The 15987-nt window shown below is 40.3% G+C and overlaps 2 protein-coding genes across 5 annotated transcripts in view; one reads left to right on the top strand and one right to left on the bottom strand.

Moving 5' to 3' along the window:
• Positions 1 to 2257, top strand: part of MFSD6 (major facilitator superfamily domain containing 6) — a 36874-nt gene extending 34617 nt beyond the window's left edge. For 2 of the 4 annotated variants that reach the window (XM_069860745.1, XM_069860746.1), the window contains exon 7: positions 94 to 2257. In XM_069860745.1, the coding sequence (XP_069716846.1) occupies positions 94 to 276 (183 nt within the window). In that variant the 3' untranslated portion in view covers positions 277 to 2257. The remainder of the gene's footprint in view (positions 1 to 93) is intronic. The other 2 variants (XM_069860747.1, XM_069860748.1) reach the window with 2 other exon arrangements.
• A 3316-nt stretch (positions 2258 to 5573) lies between these two features.
• Positions 5574 to 15775, bottom strand: NEMP2 (nuclear envelope integral membrane protein 2). The gene is given in 8 exon segments (XM_069860760.1): positions 5574 to 6280; positions 8273 to 8449; positions 10652 to 10877; positions 11519 to 11633; positions 12393 to 12486; positions 13504 to 13576; positions 13750 to 13978; positions 15533 to 15775. Coding segments are annotated over 8 exon segments (1230 nt in total). The 5' UTR covers positions 15623 to 15775; the 3' UTR covers positions 5574 to 6054.
• Between the last annotated feature and the right edge of the window lie 212 nt (positions 15776 to 15987).

The following is a 15987-nucleotide window of genomic DNA, read 5'->3' as shown; positions in this document are numbered from 1 at the left end:
GTGCCTGAATGCATCTGGGGGTATCCCTCTGGGGATAGTATTGCAAATGTCTTTACTTACTTCTGCATGCAATCCTTTTCTCCCTCTCTTCAGAAAATCAATGAGAATTGCAGTGCTTCATCAGCCAGCTCAGCAAGACAACCCCAAAATCCGACAGATTCTGGGCAATCCAGAAATTGTTCTGCACCAACACCTACAGCAACATCAGATTCCCAAGTAGATGACAGCCATGTTGTGTTGGATCATGATGCTCAGCCTGCTGCTGCAGGGCCCTGAGATGTGCTCATCTTACCAAATCCAGTGCATGGAATTCTGCTTCTCACCTGGGAACGCTGGAGTAGGAGCTCAAAAGTAGGACTTCGTCTTAATGATCATGATGTGATGCAGTGCAAGCTTTGAACTATATAAAGAATATTCATATGACTACACAGAGCAACATGAGCAGGAAGCCAAAAGTTCAGAATTCTTGAGGGAAGTGATGTGGCCAGATCTAACGGTAGGAAGAATTCTTGGCTGTTTTGTTAAAGCTGAGTGAAGTGCTATGCGATTTCTTTGCAATCTGTAGAAAAAAGGAGTTCACTCCTCACTTGTTGAGGCACAGTGTCTGACTTAATTGGATGATGTTCTTTGAATTTACCCCAAGACAAAATGAAAATACTTTTTAGGGGAGAAACTGAGCTTCCCTGCATAGTCTATTAGAAAATACCAGATCCAATAAATACAGGAACAGCATGAAACTGTCTCTGTGAAGATTTCTCAGAAGCAGAGTAACTTTAGGAAGCGTATCTTCATTTTATGGTGATGGATTAAGTAAAATACACACATATTCAAAGAATATGGTTTTGAAGCTAATGTTACCTTGTTTAAGATAAAGGTTTAGTTCTGCAAAGAAAATATTTTGAACTGGAGTTTTAGTGAAACAAAAAAGCTGGAGGAAGGCTTCTGAAGAAGGAAATCTCTGTGCTTGCAGCCCTTCAGTTCGGCATAGTTTGTACATGTTTGGGTAATTTTAGGTTTGATGTTGTATCAAGACAAGAATCTTTTATCAGGATTGCACAACCCAAGGTTGATCAAGGGTTTCAGTGGACATACTGTCTTTTTGGGTTTTTATTTCATCATCTACACAATGGTTTAGTTAATGCAGTGTAGTTACTGTGGTTATTTATTAAGAAAACAGTAAGCTTTAAGTGCCTAGGGAAGGTGGGGGATAGGGAGGGATCACCTGAAAATCTTGATTAGGATTATAGGACAAAGTTGTTGCTGCAGTAGTCAAGTAGAGTGAGATTCTCAGGAGGAAGCAAATGTAACTAAATTGCAGTATGTTTAGGAAACTAGTTTGCCCAATGTCAAGACACTGGAAGACTTTGGATTATGTTTCATTATGCTTTTCGTGCTGGTGCACAGTGAAAACTGCTGCTGGAGGGAAGGCCTTGGGCCCAGGGAAGAGTCAGGGGGTTTAGTCAGGAGAGTATCCTGGCCCATTTGCCCATTTGCAGCTTGTTCTGGTGAGATTCTGAGCATTTGGCTTCTGCAGGACTGAGGAAATATTGCTCAGCCCTCCTTAAAGTCAGATATGTGTGATGTGACGGGCCTTGTGTGGGAAAGGTGTGTGCTGTGGGTTGGTACAGTCAGAGGCAAGACAAACAGGAGCACAGGGTCAAGGGAGAGGAGAAGGCAGCAGGGAAGCAGGAAGGGGAGTGCGTAGTTCTGCCCACCATGACACCCAGTTAGCTTGGCTGGAGGGGTGCCCTGTAGCTGTGCTTTAGAACAACCCATTTTCTGGTGGTGCCTGGGACCAACACCATAGACAATAACAAGAAGCATCAATGACTGGCCACTAGTTACTGTTTTTGCACTTGAACTTAAATGTACTGTACTCACGTAGATCCTCATGACTTGTCTAAGTGTCCTTTAAAATCAGAGATGTATTTATTGTATGCTTGTATAACTTGGGGAAAACTAAAGACTGAAGAGGTGACGAGACAGAAGGATGCTAAAATCCATCTTTAGGCAAACCAACCATTTGCTGAGTTAATGCTGCACAGCGTTAACTTAGCTGCTACTGCATAGCACCTGAATTGTGAGGTGAAGAGCTTATGCACTGTGTGTTTACACTTCAGAATTGTGTATTTGAAATGCCTGCTCTTTTTGGAATTCTATAGTCATTCTGTGTTGCAAAATGGACATGTACACCTGCGTTTTGATATTTGTGAAACTGTAAAAACTGTAGTAAGAAATATAAAATATCCATAATGTATTTAATAGTATCAGTCTGAACTTGTATTATATTTGCTGATGTTATGGTGCCAGCAGTGAATGTCATCACTTGCACTAAAATAACTTAACAGTCATAACCTTTTTCCGGGTTCGCTACCTGGAGGATAGTGACCCCAGAGACTGGGAATCACTCCTGCACAGTGTTAAAACCTGTTTCACAATAAAATCTGACTGTAGGCACGAATTCCCTTGTAGGGGGGCAAGGAGGATGTAAGGGATGCACACCATTGTGCATCATGAACAGGCTGATAGGGACATCTGCAGGACATCATGAGTGAAAGTCAAAATTGGATGATGTTTGTCACCTTGCAGCTTTGAGGTGGAGCCTGCTAAGTGCAGGTTATGTCAGCTTGTATGGAAATACTCCATTTCTGTTGCTTATTATATCTGCACTATTGCACCTGCCCTTTACAGAGCCATGTTTCTCTGGAATTTATTTTTATCTCAGGTGTAGGACAGTGAAAATTTTTACTATTTCAAGTGATTGGCTTGTATGCATACAAAAGTGATGACAGGGAGAGATCTTAGTTTTGTTTTGTTGTTTGCATGCAGCTGCCAGACCTCACTTGTCACCTTACGAATCTGCCTTTGTGGTGGCTTGGATCCATCAGGAGCGGGAAAGGAGAGTGGCAGGTTCCTTCAGGGATGCATTTGAGGTAGAGAGGACACTCCATTTTGGAGAAGCCATAGCTAATGTGCAATTAGCATTCCTTAAATCTGCATTGAGGGAGAAAAACCATGGCACATGAACACACCCAGTTTGCTTGGCTCCTCCTTGTCTTGCTGTTGTGGGGAGAACCACATAGTTGAAAAATACTTTATTTAAAAAAAAAAAAATTGTGGAAGTACAAGACAGTCTATCGTGTGTGCTGTACCACAGATACAAAATAAATACAATATTCTACCTGGTTCCTAACACCATGAAATAGAAAATGTATGTAACTCATTGTTTGCTAAGGAAGAAAGCCATTTACAACAGTTAAGGCAATGAATTAACATCCAGATTCTGTTCCTGGCAGAACACTGGACAGCACTTAACGACTGTGTTTCAGTAAAGCATATGTAACCTCCTTAGCACAGGAGCACTATGCAAGTCGAGCTGGCAAAAGGCTGAAATGACAGCAGTCAGCTGGGGGGTGGGGGAGAGTTTCTTTATCAAATGCTGCCAACGTTGGAACAGGCTTAGGCGGGATCTTTGCACTCTCAGCCATCCACTGAAGCAGCTGCCATCTTTCTTGTGCGTTGCTGCCTTTCTGTCTTGGATCTACCTAGTGGTTTCCTGCTCTAGCATTTACCCATACCGGGCAAATGATCAGACTTCATCGTAAAACATAGGTTGGTGGTGGATTTTTTCCCATGTGGGAGGAGGTGGACCTGGTACTGTTCTAAATAATTTAGGAAAAAAAGTACAATGCCTGAAAAATGTAATTGACTGGTTTGGGGGGTCTTTTCCATTTAACCTACTGCATGGGTGAAATATCTTAATGTAGTGCCCGGGCTATTGTCAATAAATACATATCATGTACTTACAGAAGGATAATCATCACCATCTCACTGAAGAGAGGAAATACAGAAAAACTGTGGAATAAATCTGATTTTCCATCTTGGCCTTAAATCACACAGATGGGAGTTCTTAGCTAGCTACAAAGTACACTGAAAAAAACTTGTGTGCTTTAAAACATGCAAAAAACATCTATGGCAGCTCTTCAAGTATCCTTTTTTGACTGAATAATTTTGACTACTTCATTTTCATCATGATGACACAGGCAAAGAAAAATTGTTGAGTCCACAAGGTAACTCTTCAGAGGGGTTTCCATCCTTTTCCCAAACCATCAAAGATGAGGCTTTCCCCCATTTTCACAACAGCTAATGCTTCCAGCTAGTGACAGAATCCACCAAGCCTGGCTTCCAAAGAGTAGCAGTTGAACTGTGAACTGGTCGTAGCAGCATTCTTGGAGGTGACTCTTAATGCTAGGCCTTCCTGAACAGAGCTCTCTGTTTTTGGATGTTGTAGTTTACCAGTGAGTGTTTGGATCCCCTGCCTGACAGGGCTTTTCTCTGCTACACATGCTGTAGATTCTGCATATGTTTTCATATATATATGGCACAATAGGGTGTTATGCACCTCTCTTGTAAATTAAGGAAAGTTGAAATAATATAAAGAGGAAGGACCATGTTAAGTATGGCTTTCAAGTACTAACTCCGAGTTTTATTTTGCAGAGAGCAGCTCTTGGAATGTGGTATGGCAGCACTTAGCATTGTTAGAGGTAACAGATTTTTCTTCCTTGTCCAGAGATTGACAATGAGAAATCACAATAGTGCATGCACTGCTGAAGTTATGCCGCATCACTGGGAATGCTACAAAGAACAGCCATCCCTTTTAAAACAAATATGTGCTTCCCACCACCCCCACTGGTGTGTTTGTAAGATCAGACAGTGACAGAATTAATGGTCTTTTGTTTTCTGCAGTTTGGAGACAGTGAAGGAAAACAGGAAGGTGAAGATAGAAGAACATAGGGATAGTCTAAAGGATGAAAGAAGGAAATGACCTCTGCACGTGCATGAACTGAAGGGCATGATCTACTCTGTAGCCCAGGACTGTAAAGCTGAAAGACATCTGTCTGTCTAGATTTCTCTCCCTGTTCTTTTATTTTCCTCCCATGCACCTCCTGTAGTGAGTCCCAAAGAGGGCTGAAAAAGGGGAGGTAGGGGCCAGGTATCCCTCCCTTCCTGTTTTGTCAGGTATTACTTTCCACTTTATAGTGAATGAGCAAACTACTGAGTACTCTGAGGACAGCAGAGCTCTGGGGGGATTATCTGTGTTCCCCATTACATGGTTACAGCTTCATCCAGCTCTGCTGACCACAGTTCTTCCAAACAGCTGAAACAGCCTCAGAACCTATTGCCTGTTTCTGGGCTGTTGGGAGGCCTGGAGTGGAGGACAGCACCCCTTGGGGTAAAGACAGTGGCATTGAAAGCATTAGTAAAAACATATCTCAGGATGGAAATCCTCTCCCAAATCATCTGCAGTTGTCAGAAGTCGAGAAGCAGAAGTCTGAGGAAAGGTTCAGCAGAGAGGGACCTGTAGAGGAGGGAAGGAGCATGTATGAAGAAACAAAGACACAGAAAGAACAAAGTAACTACAGCAGAGACCAGGAACAGAACAACACAAATAGAGGGTGAGAAGTCAGGTAGCGTTCTGAAGAGGAGCTTAAAACAAAAGTGGAGAGGCAAAATGAAGCTAGCAACCAGCCAAGCCAGAAGAGCAAACAAGCCTTGTTTGGCTATGTTAACTCTCTAATGATCTTTAGCACTGAAAAGTCTCACAAACAATAAAAGTAGTTCATCACCACACTAACAGCATTATTAAAATTGTTGACACACTGGGTACTTAGTAAAAGCAAAGCATTAATTACGGCTTCTCCTCCCTCCAGTGGTCAGCACAGAGGACTTGACAGTGAAAAAGGCCAAAACAATTTCTGCTCTCTAGAGGTAATATCCTTGGAAAAACAAAGCATCCTGGTGGGACAGGCTGCTGTCAGTACTTGCTATGGAAATCAGCAACATCTGCTTCCCCAGGTTAAGTACCAATAGCCCGAGAATCCTCTTCACTTGAACAGCCCCAGTGGTCTCCTTCTGTTGCTGTAGTTGGGCAGCATTAGTAATAGAGAGAACAGTTTGTTCAGAAATGTGAGTTCTTGGTCTTTATCTTTCCTTTCTAGGATTACTGTGGTGTGTTCCTTTTATTTATTTTTTTTTTTTGTCATTTCCCAAAGCTCAGAGCAACTCAGTATCATATGGAAATGAAATTTGTTTATGTATTTCATCTTCATCCTCTTTGTCTCTTTCATGGATGGAATTGGCTGGATCATCCTGCTCAGGTTTTGCCCTTGTCTCAAAGAGCTGTGCTTCCAAGAAGATACTCCCAATGCCATATTCCTCATCATGCACCTTTGTTTCTGCAGGTGAGACGTGGGCAGACCCCAGAACAAAATCTGCAAACCTGCCAGATTTTTAAAGGGACAAGCAATCAGCAGAGAAATGAAACAAATACTGTAAATGCAGGGGGTCCTGTGGAAGAATAGGGATGTTGCAAGGAGGTGCCCACAGGCAGTGCAGATGGGGGAAAGCTGCAGCATGAGCTAGTGAGACCTCAACACCAGAGTAAATCGCAACAGATTATTTGTTTTCCTGCCTCATCTTCAGTCTTTCTATGTAAGTGACATTTGCTCTTCTGGAGGCCATGTGCAAGGTTGTGTGACTAAGCAGGAAGACTTAACTTGGTTTTCACATCTTTAATCAGTACTCGCGGGTAACCCAGGGTAAGCCTTTGTACAGTTGGAGAGATGGTACTTTAGCTTCTAAAAATGAAGCTGTATTTGAGACAAAGGCTGTAGAAGTCGGTAAGTTGACATTGCTAACAAAAGAAGAACTGGTGAGAAGTCTGCACTCCTATATTGCTGTGCTATTGCCTTGCTTCTGGTGCTGCATGCACAGTCTGGGCAAGCTGAGCTAATGTCTTGCCAAAGAATTCCTGCCTTTGGTGAACTTGGGCTGCAGACTGGAAATTCTCCAGCTGCTCCAAGTAAATGCCAAACAGGAGGTCTGGCAGAATCAAACATGAGCTTAGCACTGTCCCTGCATTTCAGTTTGCTGCAAATCTTACAGCAGCTACACTGAAGAGAGAGAGTAGAGCTGGAGGCTTCTGGCAAGTGTGTGGAAACAGACGGCAGTTCTGACACCTGGGTAAGTGTCGACAGCATCAGAGAAATGTAAGAAAAAGGAACGGCAGCTACATTCTGGAGTTCTGGTAAACTGATCAATAATTTACGTTTTAGACTTAACATTTCTGTGAGATGAATGTTGTCACCTCGCTCTTCTTGGAAGCACTGTTATTCTAAATGGGGAACAGCACTGGACTAGCTGTGTTTTACAGGTTTGCCTTGTGTTGAACGATCTTCTGGTGCTTCATGGAAGCCCGAAGGGGCACTCTGCTTTAAATCAGACTTCTGTTGGTTCTCCTTTTCATTTTTGTACTTTCACAGTGAACACTTGTTAAGCACTACATTAACTAAATGATGGCTGGGAAATATGTGTGTCTTAATTGTCTGTTTTGTGCATTTGGTGATATCTTGTTTTGCAATCTTGCATTAAGTTTTTGGTTTTTTAATCTTTCAATCATGCAACAAAATGCAAGTATCTTAAACAATAAAGAGGGTTTAGCAGTAAATCTGTAAAACCTGGCAGAGGGCCTCTCTGCATGCCCATCCAAGGAAGATGACATTTCTGAAACTACTTCTAAGTTTTTATTGATTAAATTACAACCTGACTGGGACTGCTCTGAAATTGTGGGAGTGGCTGAGTAATATATGAAACTCTGCTTCTGAAATCTTGAAGTCTTGTTTTTGAAAGAAATTCACCACCACGATTAATTTATATTCTGCGGTATCTTCCGTCTGCGTTTATCTGACCTTTCCCTTCCTAACCCCTGTTTGTCTCTTAAGCTATGTTTGGAGTAGTTCTTCTACCTGCTGTGTTTCTTAGGTGCAGGCACTAATTATTTATTTTACATATATTCTTAGTCTTAGGATTTCTTGGCTGTGCAGGGTTGCAGTTGGAGTTGCAGGTAATACTTGTGCATGTTATCTTCAGCCTGGCCCAATTTTACACAATGTGAAAGTGTTTCTGAAAACTGGAGAGAGGGACATTTTGCTAGTTACACGGCTACCGAGTCACTGTGTAGGAGCTTGCATAGTCACTGTGGGAAGCCTCTATGTTTTAGGGGAAGCTCCCATTAGCATGAATTAGCTATGAACATCTGCAAACCTGGAGTAATTCATGGCAGGAGAGAATCAAACAGGGGGTTTAATACCACCAGCAAGTAATGCCCTTGAGAGGTGTAGCTGTGATCTTTAGTGGGATTACCCAAGTAGACAAAATCATCTGCATGTCTGACTGCGCACAAGATAAATTCACCGGGAACAGATTTTCTTACCTATCTGGGGACTGGAGTCTGGAAACAGCTAACCATGATGGGAAGTCAGGGTTCCTGCAGAATAAGCGTAGCTCCTCCAGAGCTCGGATAGTTTCTGTTTCACCTTGCTCTCGATACTCCTCTTCAGTAAGGTATTTAAACAGTAGCTGTTTTGATTTAAAGTGGTTCTTCATTTTTCTAGAATGAAGTTAAATCAGTTAGTATTTCTAAAGTATTCTGGCATGTAATTATTATCCATCCTTTTTATCTACTACCTGTATTAACATGCATTAATCACTTTTAAGGTGATGAGCTACATTTTTTACATTAAAATTTTGAGACAAGGTATCTAATGTTAGCCAGCCTGCTTACCCTAGGTCTTCAACTGAAGCTGTAGAATTCCACAGATGATATCCAATGAGCTTGTGATCAGGTCCTTATTGTTCATCCATGGACTAAAATCTCACAGAGTTAAATATACGGCTGCTTGCTTAACCATTTTTAGGTGCAATATGCAAAAGGTATCTGTGCAGAGACATAGGCTGACTCAAAACCCAGTCTGTATGTATAACTCCAAAGATAAGCAACCTTCCAAGTCTGTTATGAGTTGTTCATGTTGTTTACTAGCTCGCTTCTCCTAAATCTTGCTTTAAATTACAAAACTGAGTAGTCTGAGGCCAAAATGTTTACAATCTGATGTTTTTTTAGCTGCTGCTGAGCAATGTATAATATAATTAAATATCAATTAGAAAGTGTGCCATGTTCTGTTCCCTTCTGTCGACTGCTTTCAACTTAAATGTTGTGTGAGACGAGATAAGCAGGGGCTGGATGCCCATAAAACTTCCAGCTCTGTATAGTAACACCTGCTCCAACCAGCAGCATTCACTTTCCTCCTTATTTCCCTGTAAAGCAAGAATGAACTGTAGCCCTTACTCTGGTCAAACATTAAATGTCTTGCTGGCTCAGTGGGATCAGTACTGACCTTCACAACAAATAATGAAACACTCATAGTTATTTTTATGTATCTGCTGCTCTGAACTGCATATCTGGCATCACGGCCTCACAGTTTGGTGCTACTGCTTAGTGTTTTGAAACAGAAAAGAAAAACTCTCATCATCATTCTCCTAAGAAAATGTTGGAGATCTATACCTGAGTGCTTTCTGGCTTTATGTTAATGAAAAACAAAAAAAAGGTCCATGTGGAAAACAGGCATGGTCTGACTTGTGTGAATGCATAGCCAAATCTTACTGATTTCAGAGTGAGCTGAACCTGCTTATATCAGGTAAGTATTGATCCTTTATGTAGTTTTTGAAGTAGCTGGTGCTTCTCAGATGCAGGCAAAAAAATCAGCCTTCAACAAATGATATATTCTATGTAAAATAAAAAAACTTCAACCCAGTCCACACTTTAATACCCAAAAAGAACACAAGAGCAAAGCAATACATTCTTCAAAACTAAATAATGTGTAAAATACTTTTTAAAAAAGAAATTATTTGAGTTTTATTCTTTTAGTTATGGCAGTTCTAGCCTTTGCCTCTTGCAGGTGCTCTGCAGTTCAGCAGAAGTCCAGAGCCACAGAGCAGTCTGCACTAAAGTCTCTTAATTTGGATACTATTACTGAAGGTAAAAACCAGATGTAAATTGGCAGGACTTTTTAGAAGCTTCATTTGAGTTTTTGTGATAAAACATGCTTCAAATTCAAGGATTAGCAAACACGTAATTCTAGTATCGCTAATGAAAACAAGCAAACTAAGGTCTACATATTGCAAGCAGTTCCCATTCCAAGTGCCACCATATAAATTGGGCTCTCTGGGAATGTCTCTGAAGGGCAATGTCTCTGAAGTGGCAACAGTTTCCATGAGTTAAAGGTAGACATGTACAACTAGGATAATAACCTTGGAAAACTAAAATCCATAGAAACTGTTATTTTTGTGGACACAGGCTCTGAACTCTACACGGATTGTCACTTTTTAAGCTCTGCTTCCTAGGTGACAGGACATTGTTTTATTCTGTAAAATTCAGAACAAGTTACCTGCAGATTTTCTCACTATGTGTGAAACCAAGGCAGCACTGCTGCAGTCTAATCGATCAACCGAACAGAAATACTTGGGTGCCATATGTTGCAGACTAGAAGGTGCTACATTTGTACTTAAGAGCACAGTCACATTTCTCCATCCTCTACAGAATAAAACTCACAATTAAAACTGCCAAGTGGATAAAAACTAAATTCTTGTGTCTCAGGGATCTTAACCTTTTTTCTTGCAGCTTTACGTTTGGTAAAATATGAACTAGTGCTAGAAATTAATAAATCATTATTGAAGTCTAAGAGTGCTTTTCATTATTAGCCTCCCGTATTTCCTGGTGACACAGGGACTAGGACATTCACAACTACATACAAACCTGCCCAGGTGACAGGCAGCACCAAGGGGGTAGCACAGGCCTTTTGAGCAGAGGCTGACTGCTATTACTGCATACGCAACTTGAGGCATGGTCACACCACAATATATCAAGACAAAGGCTGCTAATTGTAACGTCCACATGAACAAGGTTATGCTCAGTTCAGTGGTAAGCGGTCCATGCTGATAGCAAGCGGCAAAGCTGGTAATTCCAACAGCCAGAAAATACCCTGTAGAAACAGAAAAGGAGGACATGGAGAAAAAGATGCAAACTACCCACATAAACTGTGTTAGTTTGGTTCACAAAGCTTGCAGATGCTACAAAGTATAGCCTGATGATTCTTGTGTTGTCTGAGACCTGCATTGTGTTGTATGTGCATTGTATTTCAAAAGGATGCAGAGTTCACAAGGTCACCTATAAACAGCTGTTGGCTGGTGCTATAAGCTGCATGTGAATTCTCTCTCTCTATGCAAGAATGTCGAGGCAGGTGCCAGATCACTGTATTTGTCAGCCTCTGCAGCCTCATCCAGTTTGCAACTTGTGGATCCAGTTCCCAGATCCCGCATAATACAAACCAGTAATGCTGCCTTTTTGCTGTTACAGGAAAGGATGTAATGGCAAATCAATAAACAAGTAATACAGGCAAAATCTGCTCTTAAAGATGCTACTGGCCCACTACGTCAAACTTCTTATTTAATGATAAAATGTGAGTTTAAAAAAGTGGATTAGGAACCTCCGGACTATTCTAGTGTCTATGGGTTAGAAGTACTCCCTAAATGAGTCATCTGATTTTGGTTTTTATGGACAGGTATTCATGTAACCACTAAATGAAACCACAATGTGCAGCACAGTTTTTAAAAATTTTCTTACCCAACAAGTAGTTTCTGTGTTCAGACCACAACCAGTGCATATTCTCTTTGAAGCAGTAAATAAAATAGAGAGAGGACATCCAGCAGCCACTCATTAAGATCCAGAAGATACTGTGCTGGAAATTAAACAAGGATTTTCACAATAAAAAAATGTCAAGTCAGAATTGGGACCACTATGTGTGAGGGAACTCAGGCAAAACCAAATATCTGTAGATCCACCAAATAGCATATTTGGTTTTGCCTGAGTTCCCTGTAGGGCTTATGATCTCTGTTAGACTTCCACTGTACAGTGCTCTGCACACTACAACTAAATAATATCAATTCTGAGTGGAGCAACTGCATTTCTGCATTTGTGTACTCTGTCCCAATGGGACAGTACAAGCCTACTGCAGTGTATTCCCAGTTAATGTATCTCAGCAATATTGTGGGAATGCACAGACTTTATAAAAGAAGAGGAAAAATTCACATCTGCCTTGCAATAAATTGTCACTGGTGAATGGAATAGAATCTGTCCCACTTGCCACTAAAACTGCATTTGATTTAGACCAGTTCATAGATTCAAAAACTAAGCCTAGCTCCACTCCAATAAAAATAATTCATATTTCAGACTAAATTATTCTTGTACATCAACAACCTCCTGTTTACTTTAAACTTGGGAGCAAGCTAACTAGAACTTGATTCTGACATAATTACTTGATGCAAACAATCCTGCAGTCATTTCAGTGGAGTTATCTGGCCACAAAACCAGAGCAAGGTAAGAATCTGGCTCTGCACTCTACTCTGTACTCTTCCTGTATTCTGGTGCTTTTTTAAATTATTGCTAGTAGTAGTAGTAGTTGTAGTAGTAGTAGTTTGTTTTATAAATGTAGATTTACCTTTGGAATAAACCTTCTAAGTGTCAATAGGACAAAGATTGGCAGAGCAAGAACACCCAGTATTATTCCAGAAAGGTAAAAGAACTCGGTACTCCTGTAAGAGAAGAAGAGAGAATATGGTGAGAAGTATGATTTATAATCGGTTAACATGCCAACATGTGTAAAAATGGCAGTGATCTTCAGTAAAAATTTAACACAGCTGTAGGTTAGAGTTGTAGTTACACGGTTAACCAGCACAGTTTAATGTTAAATCCATGTAAGAAAAAATTCCTAACAGATATTTTAAGGTCACTAGAGTTATTACAGGCTAGGAGATTGCGTTGGCTTTTTTAAAGCTCACACTATTTCTGATTTCATTGCCCTTCTAGTTTCTGGTCATTTCTTTTTCTTCTATGTGCCAATATGTTTCTGTACTGCAAAAAAGGGTTGGTTTTTTTTAACATAAAACATAAAAAAAACCTCACAAACCCACCAGTTTTTTTCATAAGCTTATGCACGTATAAAATCTGACTTTTAAATTCAGTTAACTCTATAATACCTATTGCTGCTCTGCTTGTTTTAGAGGTGCCTCCTGACAATCAATTTGTGACTCATTTTGCTTTGATGTCATGGGCCACAGGTTTTGGTCTAACAATTAAGTATCCTCCCTGACATGCTACGCAAAACATACATCAAAAGTAGAATGGGGAAAGGTTGGCCTGAAGGTGGAGACAGATGAGTCTGCAGATTCCCTTACCACCCTAAGCATTTCTGCCTGCAAGAGAGCATTGTTTATAATAAATGTAGCGTTATTTAGCATTCAGCTAACACCACTAGTCTACAAAAGGGAGAGAGGAGTTTTCTGAATCAACACACTTGTTCATTGAGGATTGTCTTGGTGTTGCCCAGTGCACAGTGCTTGGGTACAAGAACCCTAACACAGCTGAGTGATTAATGGACTGCAGCACTCCCAGACATGTCACAATCTGTCCAAACACAAATGGCACGAAGAAGTTTTAAATATTTGTTTAGTTTCCTTATTTCAGTTTCCCAAAGAACCGCCTCTTTAGCTTTGAAAACAGACTGAAGATGCACTGGGAAAGAAGGTCAAAACCCAGCAGCTAGTACTCACCTGCTCAGGCTGTTTGCAAAATGATACAGAAAAATTCCAGCTACAAACAAAAACAGGAGCTTTCCATCTAGCACTAAAAAAAGAAGGAGGGGGAGAATAGAAATGGACTTTAGACTAATTCAATCTGCAATATTTTTTACATAAAATATCAACAGAAAAGTCTCAGTCCTCTTACAGTAGAGATGGTACATTCAGTAACACCAGCAATATATATTTTTATATATATATTTGAAATTTTTTACTTACTTTCTCATTTCACACTCACAGTGTATGGTTCATTTTTGAAGGGCTGTATTTTGAAACAAATATCCTCTCCATATTGTTTTATGCTTATGAAAGTTTCTGTAGATATTTCTGGTTTCCAGAAGATTTGAACAGCACACACAACAAACTCCAAAACAGTTTCTGAATTGTGACAATTGCTTTTTTGTGCAACAGGCTCAAACGTGAACATTTCTCTGCTGTTAATTTTTACCTAAAACCAAACAAAATAGAGAAATAGCTCAGAATCACTGGGGTATTTGTTTTTTCTGGAACTATATAGCATGTAATCCACACATGTAGTAATGAAAATTAGTACAGAGAGCTGGCAAATAAAACACTAGTGCAGTTCTTGGTTGTTTACTCCTGGTTATTAATACTATGCAAAGATTAATTGTTTCAGCCTTCCAAGGTGATTCAGAGAACTCAACATCAACAAAGCTCTATGGAGGGGCCTCAATCCATCCAAAAAGTCAGTGGGTTTGGTTTTACTATAACATTTAGCCACACACCAATTTCTAACAAAACCAGTAATATTTGTTTGACCACAGTTTCTTTTGTGGATAGGCTTCCCAATTCACCTCCTGAACTGTAAGAAACTGGTCTGCCTTTTCTTGTAGTTAATAATGCAATCTGCACATTAGGGACAGAAGAGGGATAAAGGAAAATGAAAGATACCATAATCACGAATTCAAATATAATCATGTTCCTGTTAGGTATTAGGAAGTTTCTTGCTTAGTTCCTAGCACCCTCCCTCCACCAAAAGTTTGCATCCACCTTCTGAGATGGGATAATCTTGAAGACTGTAATTTGTTGTGAGCTCTTGATCAGGGCCTGTTAGGCAACAAAGACCCATCTACAAAAAAAGTGATGCAATAGGTAATGAAACAGGCTTCTACTGGGAGAAAAGAACATGTTAGCAAGCAATTTGTTGGGGGAAAAATCAAGAGAACTTCTTGCTTTTAAACACTGACTCAGCTTGTGCAGCTGCTGGAGGGTTTCACCACCTGAAGGCTACTGCCATTCACAGAAACATCTGCAGCGTGTTCCTGAGGAAAACAGTCCTGGGAACAGAGAGAGATGTTCCACTTCCTGATATCTGACAGCAAGTTCCTCCAACAGAGATGAAGTGAAACTTTACTTCCCTTGTCCACAGACATAACTTCCCATGAAAAAAAAAACCCACAGACAGTCAGTTTGTTCCTTTAGCTATTATTGCTTCCACTCTTAAAAGACTTTTATACTGTTTTGAGCTAAACTCTAAACATGTTTCTTGTAAGATGACTCCCTTAGTCAGGAAAACGGAAATGCACTGCAACTTACATTTTTTCATGGGTCACAATTTAAAAACCTTGGGTTCTCATGCTGTGGCCTGGTATGCCACAGCAAATGAGTCACACAACTGCATTTTACCCCCAAATTTTAAAGTTTTATAAAGGTGTTTGGTGATAAGCCAAAACATTTGTTGTAGAGGTTAACAGCGGTGCATCAGTAGAAAAGGTGTACAACAAAATAATACGCGACTAATTTAATGTTTGTGAGGCATTTTACTATAAGCTGGGTTGACGTCCTTTAATAGAGATCAAACCTCACTGCATCCGAAGTGGAGGATCACACACCTGTGTTTTTATCATATTTTATACACCATTCAAGCTACAAATTACTCAGAGATACTGCCTTGATCTTCCTAACTGATCATACACTTTGCTGGCAAAAGTACACACTAAATGCATTGCATATATCGATGATTCCCTAAACAGCCTCTTACCCAAAGAGTCGACCAAATGTACTGTAAGCAAGTAGTTCTGTTTTGCACATAGCAATAACAGTTTTCATCCTTATTGTGGATGACATCCATTTCCCGCAAAATGCTACAGTTTCTGCCTGGGGAAAAAAGGGGACAGAAAAATTAATTTTAAATACGTATCAAATACAAAGGTAGAATTGTCCTCCATTTCGTTGTAGTATATGCTGAGGGAATCACAAGCAATTTGCAGATAATCAACATAAAAACTATGCTGCAGGCTAGCATGGTCAATATGATATGAAATTCAAATTAGACTTCTAATCAAGTCATTTAGGCTCCTGAGTAAACTGCTACAACTTTGGGGGGAAAAAAAATAATTTCAGGTGGTATTTTTAAAAGATGTAATCCATAAAAGTTTGGCCTCAGTATCAGTGTTTTGATAGCACTGGAACAGGGCCTCTGGGCCGAATGCACTG

This window comes from Phaenicophaeus curvirostris, chromosome 7 (genome assembly GCF_032191515.1).
Source record: "Phaenicophaeus curvirostris isolate KB17595 chromosome 7, BPBGC_Pcur_1.0, whole genome shotgun sequence".
NCBI classification, from domain to species: domain Eukaryota; kingdom Metazoa; phylum Chordata; class Aves; order Cuculiformes; family Cuculidae; genus Phaenicophaeus; species Phaenicophaeus curvirostris.
This window is presented reverse-complemented; position numbering and strand designations above follow the sequence as displayed.